Source organism: Hipposideros armiger, unplaced genomic scaffold, assembly GCF_001890085.2.
Source record: "Hipposideros armiger isolate ML-2016 unplaced genomic scaffold, ASM189008v1 scaffold_42, whole genome shotgun sequence".
NCBI lineage: Eukaryota > Metazoa > Chordata > Mammalia > Chiroptera > Hipposideridae > Hipposideros > Hipposideros armiger.
In genome coordinates, this window is record NW_017731392.1 from 1,905,361 (window position 1) to 1,921,008 (window position 15,648).

The following is a 15,648-nucleotide window of genomic DNA, read 5'->3' on the forward strand; positions in this document are numbered from 1 at the left end:
GTTGTCAAATGGTTTCTAGTGAGCTGAATGAGTTAATTTATTTAAAAAAATAATTAAAGTGGGTAATTTTTAAATTGCTTTTCTTGAAAAAAATGCTATGATTCTTTTTTTGATAGGTTTTTGGAGCATCTACTAAACAAATTGACGTTTACCGAAGTGTTGTTTGTCCAATTCTGGATGAAGTTATTATGGGCTATAATTGCACTATTTTTGCGTGAGTGAAACACTGTTTTTCAAATTGATGAAAAAGTTTAGATGTGTATATTTGTTTTTCATTTAACATTTTTATTAATCTTGACAGATATGGCCAAACTGGGACCGGAAAAACCTTTACAATGGAAGGTGAAAGGTCACCTAACGAAGAGTATACTTGGGAGGAGGTATTTGTTGTTTATAAGACTTGTCTCTAAAGTGGCTGAAATATAACTGTCCTTAATAAAACTTGGTTGAAGGACTCCGTCTTCTAATAGAGAAGAGTACCCATGCCAAACATGAATTTAGCATTAACTAGTAGTATAATATAATTAAAGTACATGGTATGACTCCTGTTTAAGAAACATACACTCTCATTGGGAGAGGACCAATACATATGGCACAGTTAAGTGATAATAGAGGGGTCTGTTTGGGACAGAATCGTTGGAGCAGAATATTGTGGAAAAGTGGAAAGTGATTAGGGCTTGAAGGAGAAGGCTTTGTAGTGAGGGAATGAATCTCATAAAGTTAGCATAGCAAGGGGCAGTATGGTATTTTATTAATGATTACCTTGAGAGTTCAAGAAATTAAGAGCACTATATTGTTGAAGAATGTAGAAAGCACATAGTACATTTCACAAAGATTTCCATCAAATGTGTTTAAATGAGTTTTAATGACTCAGTCAGTATTCCAAATTATTAAAATTTAGGTAAATCCTTTTTTCCTAGTGGTTACATAGTTGAGGCATTAACTTTACGCAAATATAATAAAGTTATGGAATTGTAACCATAGGAGATACAGAATAAGCTTTTAAAACAGTTTTTTTGTTTGTTTTGTTTTTTGAAAGATTTTATTGGGGAATCGGGGAAGGGGAACAGACAGGTAGACAAATTGCTGTTTTTGTTCTTCAGTCTAGCTGTGGAGGACTTTGCTTCATTGGCCCATGTTGGTATGATCATTGTGCTCTTCCCGGATGAGGCAGATAGGTCGCTGGTCATTGGTTGGCCACTCACAACGGCTCCCTGCAGCTCACACTGGCTGCCAGCCACTCACGTAGCTCACAGCAGCCCACTGCAGCCCCACTGCACCCTATGCCCTCGCCAGCGACTCACAGCAGCCCAGCTCCAGGTCAAACTGTTGTTCATCATCTTAGCTGTAGAGGGCAGTGTCACTGGCCCTCAATAAGGGATTCGAACCGTAGCCTTGCTGCTCAGAGCTGGCGCTCCCAAACGAGCTCTTAACTAGCTGAGCCACTCAGCCAGCCCTAAAACAGTTTTAAATTTTAGAGATTTATAACAGTTTTATTAAGGATACCTACATATTTGAGAAACAATATATTATAAACAATATATTGTTAGATAGGTCACTTTTCTGATTAAAATGGTGGTATGTATTCATGAGAAAAAGTGGAAGGAATTATTGAACTTGGCTTTATAAGTAGTCTGGTTCAGTTGGTTTATGTAATGTTCAGGCATGAAGAGCCTGACAGGCATGACAGATTAGTGGAAGGTATGAAGAAGAATAATTACTGTTTTTTAGACTGTTGTAAATGACTTGGCTTCTCTAACATTAGGTTAGGTTTTTTTTTTTTTAAACTTGTTTTGACATGTTTAAATATACTATAAAGGAGGCCCTTGTTTTATGTGTTTTAACCGACACAATAAATGCCATTCTTCCTTTATTTTATTTCTCATTAATACGATTTCAGGATCCTTTGGCTGGTATAATTCCACGTACTCTTCATCAAATTTTTGAGAAACTTACTGATAATGGTACTGAATTTTCGGTGAAAGTGTCTCTGTTGGAAATCTATAATGAAGAACTTTTTGATCTCCTTAATCCATCTTCTGATGTTTCTGAGAGACTACAAATGTTTGATGATCCCCGCAACAAGGTAACTGAGTCTTTGAGAATGAAATGTCTGTAAATTTTAATTTGTGATGCTGTGAGTGCTTTAAGGAGTATGTGTGTGTGTGTGTGTGTGTGTGTGTGTGTGTGTGTGTCTGTGTGTGTATTAACCAATCTAATGGATGCTTTTTATATTTGGTCAGAGGGGAGTGATAATCAAAGGTTTAGAAGAAATTACTGTACACAACAAGGATGAAGTTTACCAGATTTTGGAGAAGGGAGCAGCAAAGAGGACAACTGCAGCAACTTTAATGAATGCATATTCTAGGTAAAAAAAAACAACCCACTGTCTCTTCTACCTCTCTCTTTTTTTTTTTTTTTAATAATTGGGGAACAGTGTGTTTTTCCAGGACCCATCAACTCCAAGTAGAGTAGTTGTTTCCTCCACTTGTGGAGGGTGCAGCTTAACAGCTCATATGGGGATCAAACTGACAACCTTGGTGTTGTGAGCACTGCACTCTAACCAACTGAGCTAACAGGCCACCCCTCCTATTTTCATTTAAAGAAGAATTAGAAACTTGGGGGAAGTCAAATTGGGGTGGGTGAATCACATATCTAGATTTGATGCTGGATTGCATGCTTTAGTAATTGGTTTGAGATTTATAGAGAAGCACCAATATTGGAAGAATGTTGAAAGGAGAGCTAAGATTAAGTTGAATGAAAGCAGAAGTATTAAACTTTTTAAGCTGAAGATTTTTCCCAAGTGAAATCATACATGGGAGACCTGGTTAAAATGTGACTGCTATAGTTGATTTAGGGATGGGACTCTCATAGGTGTTCTTCCTCAGCCTTAAGAAGGTTTTCTCTGAGCACTTTTATGAAGCTCCCTTTTGTACTTAAAACGAATAGTTCGAAAAACGCTGATTTGAGTAAAGATTAGAAGAAAGTCAAATGGCTTCATTTTAATTTTTTTCCAGCTGTATTTAGGTATGGTTAACAAAAATTATATATATTTAGGTTGTATAATGTGATTTTTTTTTTCCAAATGGCTTCATTTTAATGTAGGAAGACAGATGGTCACTAACACTGACTTTTAAGGGGAGAAAGGAGCATATTTGAAGCACCCCCATATGATGAATCCCAAATTCTACAAATGGCAGTTTACCAGGTCAAAAGTGACGTTTTTCCTGTTGGTCTTTGAAGGAAACATCAGAGTATAGTTGAAAGAGCTGTGGGCTGGGAGTTAGATATTTGTGTTTAGTTCCAGTTCTGCAGTTTAATTAAATATGTGATTTGGGGTAATTAAGTGAACTTACCTGAATATCAGTTTCCTTGCGCTACAAAATGATTATTAGGACTAGATCCTTATTTCTTTGCTCCCTTATATTGAAAATTTGTACAATACTCTATAACAGTTATAATTGCAACTATAAAAATGTGTATGCATTTAAAGAAAGATATAAATAATATGAAAATAATTAAGATCATGGAATTGTGGGTGATTTTGTAATTCTAATTAAATTTTTCTATAATAGCTTTACAGTTTTATTTCTTTTACTTTATTTTTTTTTAAAGATTTTATTGGGAAATTGGGGAACGGGAACAGTGTTGGGGAATTGGGGAAGGGGAACAGCCAAGTTGATGTCCTTCAATCTTAGTTGTGGAGGGCGCACCTAACTCAGCCATCCAGTTGCCATCCGGCCTTTCATCAGCAGCTCACGGCCACTCAGCTCAAGGTGCTGTGTTCAATCTTAGTTGTGGGTGGGCATAGCCCACCATCCCATGCGGGAGTCTAACTGGCAGCCTTGCTGCTGAGAGCATGTGCTCTCACCTTCCCGGCGGCGGCTCAGTAGCTCTCCATTTTTAAACCTTAAGTTATAAACGAATCATAGGGTTGAAATTTTATTCTGTGATTGGTTTATAACTTAATTTTATACAGAATTTGGAGGAATGAATTTAAGACTAGGTAAAATTTCTTTTCTCTAAAAACTTGTCTCTGAAATATACAATTCCTATTTAGTAAATTTGATTTTTGTTTTTGTTGGGGTTTTTTTGCATATAGACTCGAGTAAAGATCTCTTTTTATGAGTATAGGTGATAAAGAGAAGGAAAACATTCATTTTTTTTCAAAACCAAAGTTGACATCTATGCTTAATTGCATCATCTTAGGTTAGGAATAGGTAAATAATGATAGTAAAACATGAAATAATATGATTCAGATTTGTAGTTTGTTTATATTTTTCCTTGTGACTCCCTTTTTCTGTAATTTTAAGTAATTTAAATACTTTTTGTAAAAATGATACTGTAATATTTTCCAAGTAACATGAAAAAAATACAAATAAAAAAATTAAAAATGACCATATTCTCTACCATCAATGGCATTAACAAACATTGATGTTCAGCAAATGTTACTGATACAGAAAGGAAAGATGTCTTTGGTTGTCTATACAGTCATGAGCCGCATAACAACATTTGGTCCTTGAAAGACCGCATATACGACAGTGGTCCCATAAGATTGTAATGGAGCTGAAAAATTACTGTCGCGTGGTGATGTCATAGCTGTCAACAACATTGAGTTAACACATTACGTAAGTATTTGTGGTGATGCTGGTATAAACAAACCTACTGTGCTTTCATTTGTTTAAAAGTATAGCACATATGGTTGCAATAGTAGACTATACCATCTTGGTTTGTGTAAGTACATGCTGATGTTCGCACAACAATGACTTGCCTAACAACGCATTCCTCATAACATCCCTGTCGTTAAGCTGCGCATGACTGTAATTTTTTTATCCATCAGATAAAAGCCAAATGTCAATATATAGCATAAGATACATTTTGGAACACTTTATAATCTAGCAGTAATTATCTTGTAGTGTTTCGATAATCATTGCTATTTACTATTTGTGCTATTCAGGGAAAGAAGTTACCTGTTTCTGATGACATTCTCAAAGCAGAGTAATGTTCTTTTACAACTGTTGACACTGTGGGGAAGTAATCCGATGGGTTGCCTGGTGCTCTTTCAATTTATGATAATGACATATTTCAAATGATTCTTATGAATAGGAAGATTGATTGAAACCTTCCCGTCTGACAAACCAGGCAACTCTTCCAACCCTACCCCATATCCAGCTTTCAGAGGTGCCTGAGGATTCTAGTTCCTGTCTTTTAGGGTGTTTTCAGGTAGCTTCTTATTGGGTTCTCCTCTGCAAGCAGCAGATACAAGAAAACAAAAACCTAATCCTTGTATTATCCATACTCTGTCTTCCAAAATCTTATTGATATCTCCTGTCTGATACTCTTTTTTTTCACCCTTGGGGGTTTAGATCTTTCTTGGCTATTTTCAACATTTTATGGAAAGCAAATAATGTTATGCATTATAATGACTGGGCAACTTGATCTTGTTTTCTAGCCGTTCCCACTCAGTTTTCTCTGTTACAATACATATGAAAGAAACTACAATTGATGGAGAGGAGCTTGTTAAAATTGGAAAGCTGAACTTGGTAAGCATCTACCTTAATACCACTGTTTCATGCTTTTTGGATTTTTTCTCCAGCTTTATTGCAGTATAATTGACAATTAAAATTATATACGTATTTAAAGTGTACAACATGATGATTTGATATATGCATACTTTGTGAAATGATTACCACAATCAGATTAATTAATACATCCATCACCTTCCATAGTTACTTTTTGTGTGTATTTGTGAGAACACTTAAGATCTACTCTCTTAGCAAATTTCAGTGTACTATTGTTAACTATAGCCACCATAGCTAACATCAGAGCCGCAGAACTCACTCATGTTATCAGTGAAGGCTTGTACCCTTTAACCATCATCTCCCTATCTCTCCAATCCCCTTCATCATGGTAACTATCATTCTTCTCTCTGTTTCTATGATTTTGACTTTCTTTTTTTCCTCCTAATTCCACATGTAAGTGAAATCATATAGTGTTTGTATTTTTTTTTTTTTTAAGATTTTTATTGGGGAATTGGGGGATGGGAACAGTGCTGGGGAATTGGGGGAAGGGGAACAGACAAGTTGCTGTCCTTTTGTTCTCCAGTCTAGTTGTGGAGAATGTTGCTTCACTGGCCCAAGTTGGCACCATCATTGCGCTCTTCCCGGGCGAGGCAGATCAGTCGCCGGCTACTGGCCGCTCACGCTGGCTGCTGGCTATGGCAATCCACTGCCACAGGGGCTGCAGCCTACGCCGTCGCCGGCGACTCCCGGCAGCCCAGCTCCAGGTTGAGCTGTTCAGCATCTTAGCTGTGGAAGGCAATGTCACTGGCCCTCATATGTGGGATCCGAACCGGGGCCCTCTGGCGTCCCAAGCCAGTTCTTAACCATTGCACCACTCGGCTAACCCTAGTGTTTGTATTTTTGTCTTTCCATGGCTTAGCATAATGTCCTCTAGGTTCATCCCTGTTGTAGTAAACAGCAGAATTTCCTTCATTCTCATGGCTGAATAATATTCAGTTGTGTATGTATACCACATCTTTTATCTATTCATCCATTGGTGGACACTTAGTTTGTTTCCACATATTGGCTATTTTTAATAATGCAGTGGATATGGGAGTGCAGCTATCACTTTGAGAAAATAATTTCATTTCCTTTGGATATATATCTGGAAGTGGGATTGCTGGATCATATGGAGTTCTATTTCTACTGTCTCATTCTTGACTGCCTCAGAGCAGCCTGAAATTTTGTGTTCTTCTAGACAATATTTCTGTAGTGACTGGGTTATTAGCTTTGTAGTGGGTTGTTAATTAGAAAAATAACATTGCTGGCTATGGAACTAACATTATTTATGAGAATGAATGTCTTCGAGAACTTTTTTTTCAACTAAAGTTTATTGGGGTGACAATTGTTAGTAAAGTTACATAGGCTTCAAGTGTATGATGCTGTAGCACATCATTTATATAACATTTTTTATTTTTAAAATTCAAGGTTGATCTTGCAGGAAGTGAAAATATTGGCCGTTCTGGAGCAGTTGACAAGAGAGCTCGGGAAGCTGGGAATATCAATCAATCCCTGTTGACTTTGGGTAGGGTTATTACTGCTCTTGTGGAAAGAACACCTCATGTTCCTTACCGAGAATCTAAACTCACCAGAATCCTCCAGGATTCTCTTGGGGGACGTACAAGAACATCTATAATTGCAACAATTTCTCCTGCGTCTCTCAATCTTGAGGTAAGCCCTTAGGTATCTGCAAGTGTAGTAGCTGTAATTCTTTTTTTTTTTTTTTTTTAAAGCTGAGTCATCCTGCCACCTGTTGGCAACTCAGTGGCAGCTCAGCTCGGGCCACGAATTGAACTGGCGACCCTGTTGCTCAGAGCTTACACTCTTAAGCGAGCTCTTAACCAACTGAGCCACTCGGCTGGCCCTTAGTAGCTGTAATTCTTATTTAGCTATCACATTATTTTAGAAGTTCATTAATTGGCTTCATTAATTTTATGCCATAGTAAAAAGAACCTGGACATTGCATATGGACACATACAGGAGGACACCACTTAAAGAAAATGCGTCTCCTCTCTGGCAGAGTTTTTAATCTTAAAAAGCCAGTAGCTTGCTGACTTTTAGTGAATGATTACATGGGGTATGGAGATTTAATTAGAAATGGGTTAAGTGAATGGTAGTATTATAGAGGCTGCTTAGAGAGCAGTGAAGATGGGGCTGGGTATGTGGGAACAAGTGGGAAAACCAAGAGAAGCAACAAAGATGGCAAAATGTACTTTTATGGAAATCATCTACTTTAAATGGAGTTAGAAAAGCTTTATAAGGTCTCTAACTCCCCTGTCCTTTTTAATGTTTGTTTTTTTTGTTTGTTTTTTTTTAGCTGAGCCATCCTGCCAACAGCCTGTTGGCAGCTCAGCTTGGGCAGGGCTCGAACTGCTGTTGCTCAGAGCTTGCACTCTTGAGTGAGCTCTTAACCAACTGAGCCACTCGGCCAGCCCTCCCCTGTCCTTTTTAATTTGAAATATAATTCACATACTATAAAATTCATCCAATAAAGATGTATAGTTCAATGATTTTATTAATTTCACAGATTTGTGCAGCCATCACCAAATTCTAAGTTTAGATTATTTTCATCACCCCATAAAGAAACACCAGCAACCATTCCCCATCTGCTCCCACTTCCAGCCCTTGGTCATTACTAACCTCCTTTTTTTAATCTATAGATTTGCCTATTCTGGACATTTCATATAAATGGAATCATACAATAAGTGTTCTCTTGTGACTGGCTTCTTTCACTTAGCATAATGTTTTCCATGTTCATCCGTGTTTTAGCATGTATCCATATTTCATTTTTGTGGATGAGTAATATTCATTGTATGGATAATAGGACATTTTGTTTATTCATCAGTTGATGGGTTAATAGAGTTTTTAGAGACCAGTGTCAAGTAAAAAACTATTAGATCAAATTATTATCAAGTTAAAGACCCTGAAAGTTGAAGAAAAGAAAAAAAGATGAGGATGTTTTTTTGAACAGTCTTTTTAAAGATTGGGTGTAGTAGACAAAGTGGGTAGATATTTAAATTAGCTATAACCATAAATTACTACTTATAGGTTATTATGTAGTACATTTTTGGTAACAGAACTACATTATTCTCATAATGTCTTTAGTAATTGGCCTTTTCATTACAGGAAACGCTGAGTACATTGGAATATGCTCATAGAGCAAAGAACATAATGAATAAGCCTGAAGTGAACCAGAAACTAACAAAAAAAGCTCTTATTAAGGTAATTGTGAATTTTTGTGCAGTAATGAAATCTTGTTTGACAAATGTGACAATAAGGAACTGAAATAAATAGTTGTGAAAAGATTTGTTAATTGCCTGTGATAAGGCTTTTCATCTAATGATTTAAACTAAATATCTTATATGTTAAAATATTTTTTCTATTGCGAATATTTTGAGTACCAGCTCTATCAAGTTAGCAAAATTTGCAAATATTTACGTTTACAAATTTATTTACAGCTTAGGGGCATAATTACTATATAGTAGGGTATAATTGCCATAACATTCACCTAACATAACATTGTAAGCCTACAATTCAATGATTTTTAATACATTTATAGAGTTATGCAACATCACCACATTTAGAAAATTTCTGTGGCTCTATGAAGTGCTCCTTTATCCCTTTGCAATCAGTCAACCACTAATCTGCTTTCTGTCTATAGATTTGCTTTTTCTGGACATTTCCTATAAATGGAATCATACAATATTCAGTCTTTTGCATCTGACTTCTTTCCCTTGGCATAACATTTGGGCTTTATGTATGTTGTAGCATGTATCAATAGAATATTTCTTTTGATTGCTAAATAGTGGCTAATATCACATTTTTTTTTATTCACCAGTTGATGGACATTTGGATTATTTCCAGTAATGCTACTATGAACATTCACATACAAGTCTTTGTGTTGCTATGTTTTTCATTTCTCCTGGGTAGATACCTAGTGGTTTATTTTCTGGGTTGTGTAAAAGTTTATGTTTAACTGTTTAAGAAACTGTTTTCCAAAGTGGCTGTACCACTTATAATTTTTACCCATTGACGGTTTGCTGTTTTTCCACATCCTCCAACAGTTGTTATAGGCTTTTTAATTTTAGCTGTTCTAATAAGTGTATAATGGTACCTCGTGTGGTTTTAATTAGCATTTTCCGAATGAATAATGATATGCTTATTATGTGTTTGTATATCTTTTTTTGTGAAACGTCTATCAAAATCCTTTACCCAGTTTTTAATTGAGTTTTCGTCTTATTACTAAGCTGTAATGAGTTGTGCATATCTTTTATATACAAGCCTTTTATGAGATAATTTGTAAATATTTTCTGCCAATCTGGCTTGTTTTTTCATTTTCTTGGTAGTAGTCTTTTTTTTTTTAAGATTTTTATTGGGGAATCGGGGAAAGGGGAACAGACAAGTTGCTGTTGGTTTTTTTGTTCTTCGTCTAGTTGTGGAGGATGTGGCTTCATGGCCCAAACTGGCACCATCATTGCGCTCTTCCCTGTGAGGCAGATCAGTTGCTGGCCTCTAGACAGCCGCTCATGGCAGCTGCTGGCCACTCACGCTGGCTGCCGGCTACACACGGTAGCTTATGGCAACCCACTGCAGCAGGGGCTGCAGCCTATGCCGTCGCCGGCAACTCACGGCAGCCCAGCTCCAGGTTGAGCTGTTGTTCAGCATCTTAGCTGTNNGGGGCCCTCTGGCGTCCCAAGCCAGTTCTTAACCAGCGCGCCGCCACTCGGCCGCCCGTCCCCAGTTTTCTTTGTTCTCGTTTACACGTATGTTTTGGGTTGTCGGAAAAGTCATGACATATTTTTTCTATGTTTTTCATTGCAAAAATGTGTCCTGACTTTTCCGACAACCCAATATTTAGTTCTGTACAATTTTGTCACATGTGTGAGTTCAGGACCCACTGCCACAGTCAAGATACTGAACTGTTTCATCACCACAATGATCCCTCATATTGCCCTTTTATAGCACTTCCTTCACACCCCCACCTCTCCTCCCTAATCTCTGGTATCCACTAACCTGTTCTCTAGAAATGTGCCATTTCAAAAATGTTATAAATGAAATCATACAGTATATAAACTTTGGATTGCCCTTTTTCACTCAGCATAATTCTCTGGAAGTTCACCTGAATAGTGCATATCAATAGATCTTTTATTTAGTACTGAGTAGTATTCCATGCTGTGTACAGTGTATAGACAGTTTGAGTAACCATTCATTTATTCAATGACATATGGGCTGTTTTAAATTTTTCACAATTGTAAATAAAACTGATGTGAACATTTGTTTATGGGTATTTGTATAAACATAAATTTTCGTTTCTCTGGGATAATTACCAAAGAGTGAAATTTTTTAGTTGAGTGGTAATTGAATGTTTAGTTTTTTTAAGGAACTGCCAAGCTATTTTCCAGAGCGGCTGTACCATTTTACATTTCCACCAGCAATGTATGGGTGATCTAGTTTCTCCACATCCTCACCAGCATTTGGCGTTGTAACTATTTTTTTACTTTAACCATCTGGGTGATAGGTGATAAATATCTCAGTATGGTTTTAACTTACATTTCTCTAATGGCTAATTATGTTGAACATCTTTTCATATGCTTATTTGTTGGTTGTATATCCTCTGGTGAAATGTCTGTTCATGTCTTTAGGCCTATTTTCTAATTGGATTATTTGGGTTTTTTATTGTGGTTTGAAAGTTCTTAATATATTCTAGATACTAGTCCTGTATTATAAAGGTGGTTTGCAGTTGTTTTCTCCTAGTCTGTAGCTGATCTTCTCATCCTCTTCGTATGGGTTTTGCAGAGTAAATGCTTTTCATTTCAATGTGGTCTATTTTATCAATTTTCCTTCCTTTTTTTTTTCTTTTCTTTGTGGATTGCGCTTTTCACAGTCTAAGAACTCTGTGCCTAGCTCGAGATCCTGAAGATTTTTTTCCTTTTTTTTGAAACTTTTGTATTTCTGCATTTCACATTTAAGTCCATGATCCATTTTAAATTGATTTTTGTATAAAGTGTAAGACTTAGGTCAAGCTATATTTTTTTCACTCGTGAGGGTGGTCTGGATTGCTTTAGCATCCTTTGTTGAAAAGGCTTTATTTCCTCCAGTGAACTGATTTTTCAAAATCAGTTGGGTATATTTGTTTGAGCATATCTCTCAACTCTCTGTTCTGTTCCATTGATTTATACATTTGTCCCTCCACCAATACCACAAAGTTCTAATTACCACTGTAGCTGTGTGATAACTCCTGGAATCAGGTAGACAGTTTAAAAGGAAGTTTATATGAGAAACCTCTTTCTTCGTAAAGGATCTCCAAATTGTCAGACCCTGAGAAAAACTACATTGATTTTATATTTATTACTTTTTAAAAAATCAGGCTCTTTTATGAGCATTTATTTTATTTAGATACTTGAATTTTTAAACCCTATTGATATTAAATCTAAAAATATTGAACAGTAATTCTTTAAAATATTCAGTCATCGTTTAAAATTCCAACTGTTTCAGTGTATATCTATTTTTTTTTAGTTTGATTTAGGATCCGAATAAGGTTTACCCTTTGCAATTTTTGGCTACATTTTTGTCTACATCGATTCTCCTTCCATCTTTTTTCCCCTATAATTTGTGGAAGTATCTGTATTTGTCCTGTAGTATCTTTTGACATATTCTATTCTTTGTATTTTCTATAAATTGGTAGTTGGATCTGGAGGCTTCGTAGATTCAGTTTTTATCTTATTTTTGTATTTTTTGCAAAACTATTTCATAGATGGTGGCATGTTCTCCACCAGGAAGCACATGTCTGGTTCTCTCTCTTTTTGTGAGAAATTGATGATACTCATTGACTTGATCCATTAGTTCTTCAAGGGTTGTAAAATGGTAATTTTCTTATTCAGTTGTTCTTTCTTAGTTGATTGCTAAACTACTTCTATAAAGAGGAGCTTTCTCTCAGCATCCCACGGGTATAATTCTTAAAAGAAAAGGCAGGAAAAATGCTTGCAACATTTCTTTAATTGGACAGATTTGAGAATAATGAGTTGGTTTCCTAGCTTTCATAATGTCATTATAAACTCATGGACTTAAAATATTTGTGTTAACCCATTGTAGTTATTATCCTCACTGATGTTGAAGCTGTCCCACCTTTGGTTGACGGTGACCTCTTCAAATGGGTTCCTGTGTCCTTTTCATTAGCTTTCTTCCTATTTTATTTGACAAGATGTCCCAGGTTCATCTTTAATGTTTCTTGCCTCAGTCCTAGAGTTAGACACTTCTCTAAGGAATCCTGTTTCTTTTTATTGTGAAATGATACTTGGAGATCGCCATGGGTACTGGAGGTTGTGTTTTTTCTTCAGAAGCCCCTACTTTTATACTGAGTACATTTAAAAGATCTTTGAAAGCTGTTGAAAGACTATTCTAAACAGGTTAATATTAAGTGAAAAGTATGATTATGACTTTATATCATACTTTTTAATGCTTTAAAAAATGTAAAATGGCTAACTTTGTTTAATTTGTTGCATATCCTCCCCCCAAAATTAAGTGCCAAACTAACACAACATTCTTTTTGTGTAGGAATATACAGAAGAGATAGAGCGTCTGAAACGAGATCTTGCTGCAGCCCGTGAAAAAAATGGGGTGTACATTTCTGAAGAAAATTTTAGGTAAGCCCTCAGCTGTGGAAATAAATTTCCAAGACTAAGCATTTACTAATAACAGACTATTTAAAGTAAAATTTACTTATCTGACAGTAAATTAAATCTTTATACTTAGTGCCTCCTGCAAATACTTATTTTGTTTTGACATTAACAAGTAGTTATCAGTTTTAAAATTTTTTATATAACTTTATTTTTTAAACAATTATAAATTCACATGAAATTGTACAAAGAGGTCCCGTGTAGTTTTCATCCAGTTTCCCCCATTGGTTACCTTTTATATAATTTTAGTCTGTATCAAAACTGGAAAATTGACATTGGTACAATGTGTGTGTATAATTCTATGCCATTTTATCACATTTGTAGATTTGTATAGTTCTACAATTAAGATACAGAACTACCCTATCATCTCAAAGATCTTCTTACTGCCTCTTTATAGTTATACCACCTTCTTCTCCAATGATCCCTAACCCCTGGCAACCACTAACCTGTTCACTTTTTAAAGTCCTGAAGTAGTTTGTTCAAAGGAAAGCTTCTACTGAAGCTTTATGGAGAAGCAACAACAATAACAAATTCAATAAGGGGCAGAAGGATTATAACTTGAAAATTCCTGATTGTATTTACCCTTGAAGATCTTAAGGAGGGTGACTTTTACATTGGCATTTAAAAAAAAATAATGATACAAGGTATTTAGAGCTAATTGATAATAACCAAAAATATTTTAATATAATCTTTTCCTTTTTTATAGAGATTAAATTACATGATCATTTTGATAGTATATAAATCATTCAATAAATTCATTTTTTTCCATGTTATTTTCAATTGCCATAATGTGCTGTATCCTCCTGATTGGTTCATAAAATTTATATTTTATGAGTATCACAGATTATTAAACGATAATTCTCCTTTTATTCTTTCTATGTGATTTCAGTTTTGTTTAATTCTTTCATAACACAGACTCATTTGGCAAAAACATTTTTACAAAAATCTTTTGTAAATTTGCACTTAATTCTTAAACTTGATAATGGTTTTTGTGTGTGTATTTTTCTGGTTTTCAGATATAGTCCCTCACTGTATACACTACAGTGTATTTTCCATTTTTTATATATATATTTTTTTCCCAATTGTTCAGTTTACAGATGTCCCTATTTGTACCACTTTTATATTTTTATACATTATTGAATAAACACTTTCCATAATTTAAGTTTGATATTAGGATGCTCTTGGTTGTTAGAACACAACTTAAACTGTCTTAAAACAGCACAGGGTAGAATGAACTTCTAGGTTATTTAATCTAGTAACTCGAGGACCCAGTTTCTGTCTCTTCCCACTCCTGTCCTGCATGGTGCCTTTCTCCTAATGCTGGCTGTTCATCAAGGGTGATGGTGAGCAGCAGAGCAACTACGTGCTGTTATTCAGGTCCATTGTAGATGAGAGGCTACCTGTCCTTTAACCATCAAAACAGTCCAGGAGAATGTCACTTATTGATTGGTTTAGGCCTGAGTTGTGTTCATATACGAACCAATAACTGACAAAGGAGTGGAATTTTCCTGATGGTGTTGACCAGTCAGTAAGGCTTTTAGTTCCTGGATCTGGGGATGGAGTCAGGAACCTTCATATAGTTTGGCTTTTGCACAGTCCGGTGAGAGTCATTCTCCACAGAAAATCTGGATGCTGGAAATGGGTGCTTAGTAGGCAACCAGTGAAATTCTACAAGGTTTTGTCTTTTGATCTGCTAATATAGTATTTTCTGCTGTTTGTAGTCAAACATTGGATATTGTGGACTAATTGCTAATTTTCTTCTCTTATTCATCTCTTTGATATATATTGGATTTAGAAATAACTTTATTTTTAGTTTGTAAATCCCATGATTGAAGAGACACTGTTTGATCTTAATAGACTTGAGGCATAATCTGAATCAAAGTCCTTTCTGAAAAAGTTAGAGAAGGGTCACAAAAGCTGCAGCCAACATTTAAAACAGGATAACATTTTATTTACCCCAAACTTAATAGGTCTTTAAAAATTACATCAAAACTATATCATCCATGAAATAATATTTCATTACCTCTTATACATTCATTATATAAGAAAAGCATTTCAAATATCCCATTCTACGTAGAAGACCCATTTCCAGTAAAGAACTAACTAATACAGTTAATCAAAAGACTTAGAATTAACTCCCCTCTTTATACCTCAGTTCTAGCTTGTGCTTTGTTTTTTTAGTTTTTTTAAAGTTGCACAAAAGGACAGTTTATTAGAAGAAAACATACATTTCAAAGAAGCAGAAGCGGGCCCGAGCAGTAGAGAATTGCTCAAGAGCCATTATTAGAAGAGAAAGTACACTCCAGAGAGTTTGGAGCGGGCTGAACAAAAGAAGCTCAAAAAGGCCCTAGCTCTTCTTTTTTTTTTTTTTTTAAAAGACTTTTACTGGGGAATTGGGGGGATGGGAACAG

The 15,648-nt window shown here is 35.6% G+C and overlaps 1 protein-coding gene across 1 annotated transcript in view; it reads left to right on the forward strand.

The window, feature by feature from the left end:
- The window catches only part of KIF11 (kinesin family member 11), a 50,231-nt gene that overhangs the window by 3,765 nt on the left and 30,818 nt on the right, over positions 1 to 15,648 (forward strand). Inside the window, exons 3-10 of the mRNA XM_019639001.1 lie at positions 117 to 214; positions 302 to 380; positions 1,901 to 2,086; positions 2,244 to 2,368; positions 5,453 to 5,543; positions 6,990 to 7,232; positions 8,688 to 8,783; positions 13,116 to 13,204. Of these exons, the coding sequence (XP_019494546.1) occupies positions 117 to 214; positions 302 to 380; positions 1,901 to 2,086; positions 2,244 to 2,368; positions 5,453 to 5,543; positions 6,990 to 7,232; positions 8,688 to 8,783; positions 13,116 to 13,204 (1,007 nt within the window). The remainder of the gene's footprint in view (positions 1 to 116; positions 215 to 301; positions 381 to 1,900; positions 2,087 to 2,243; positions 2,369 to 5,452; positions 5,544 to 6,989; positions 7,233 to 8,687; positions 8,784 to 13,115; positions 13,205 to 15,648) is intronic.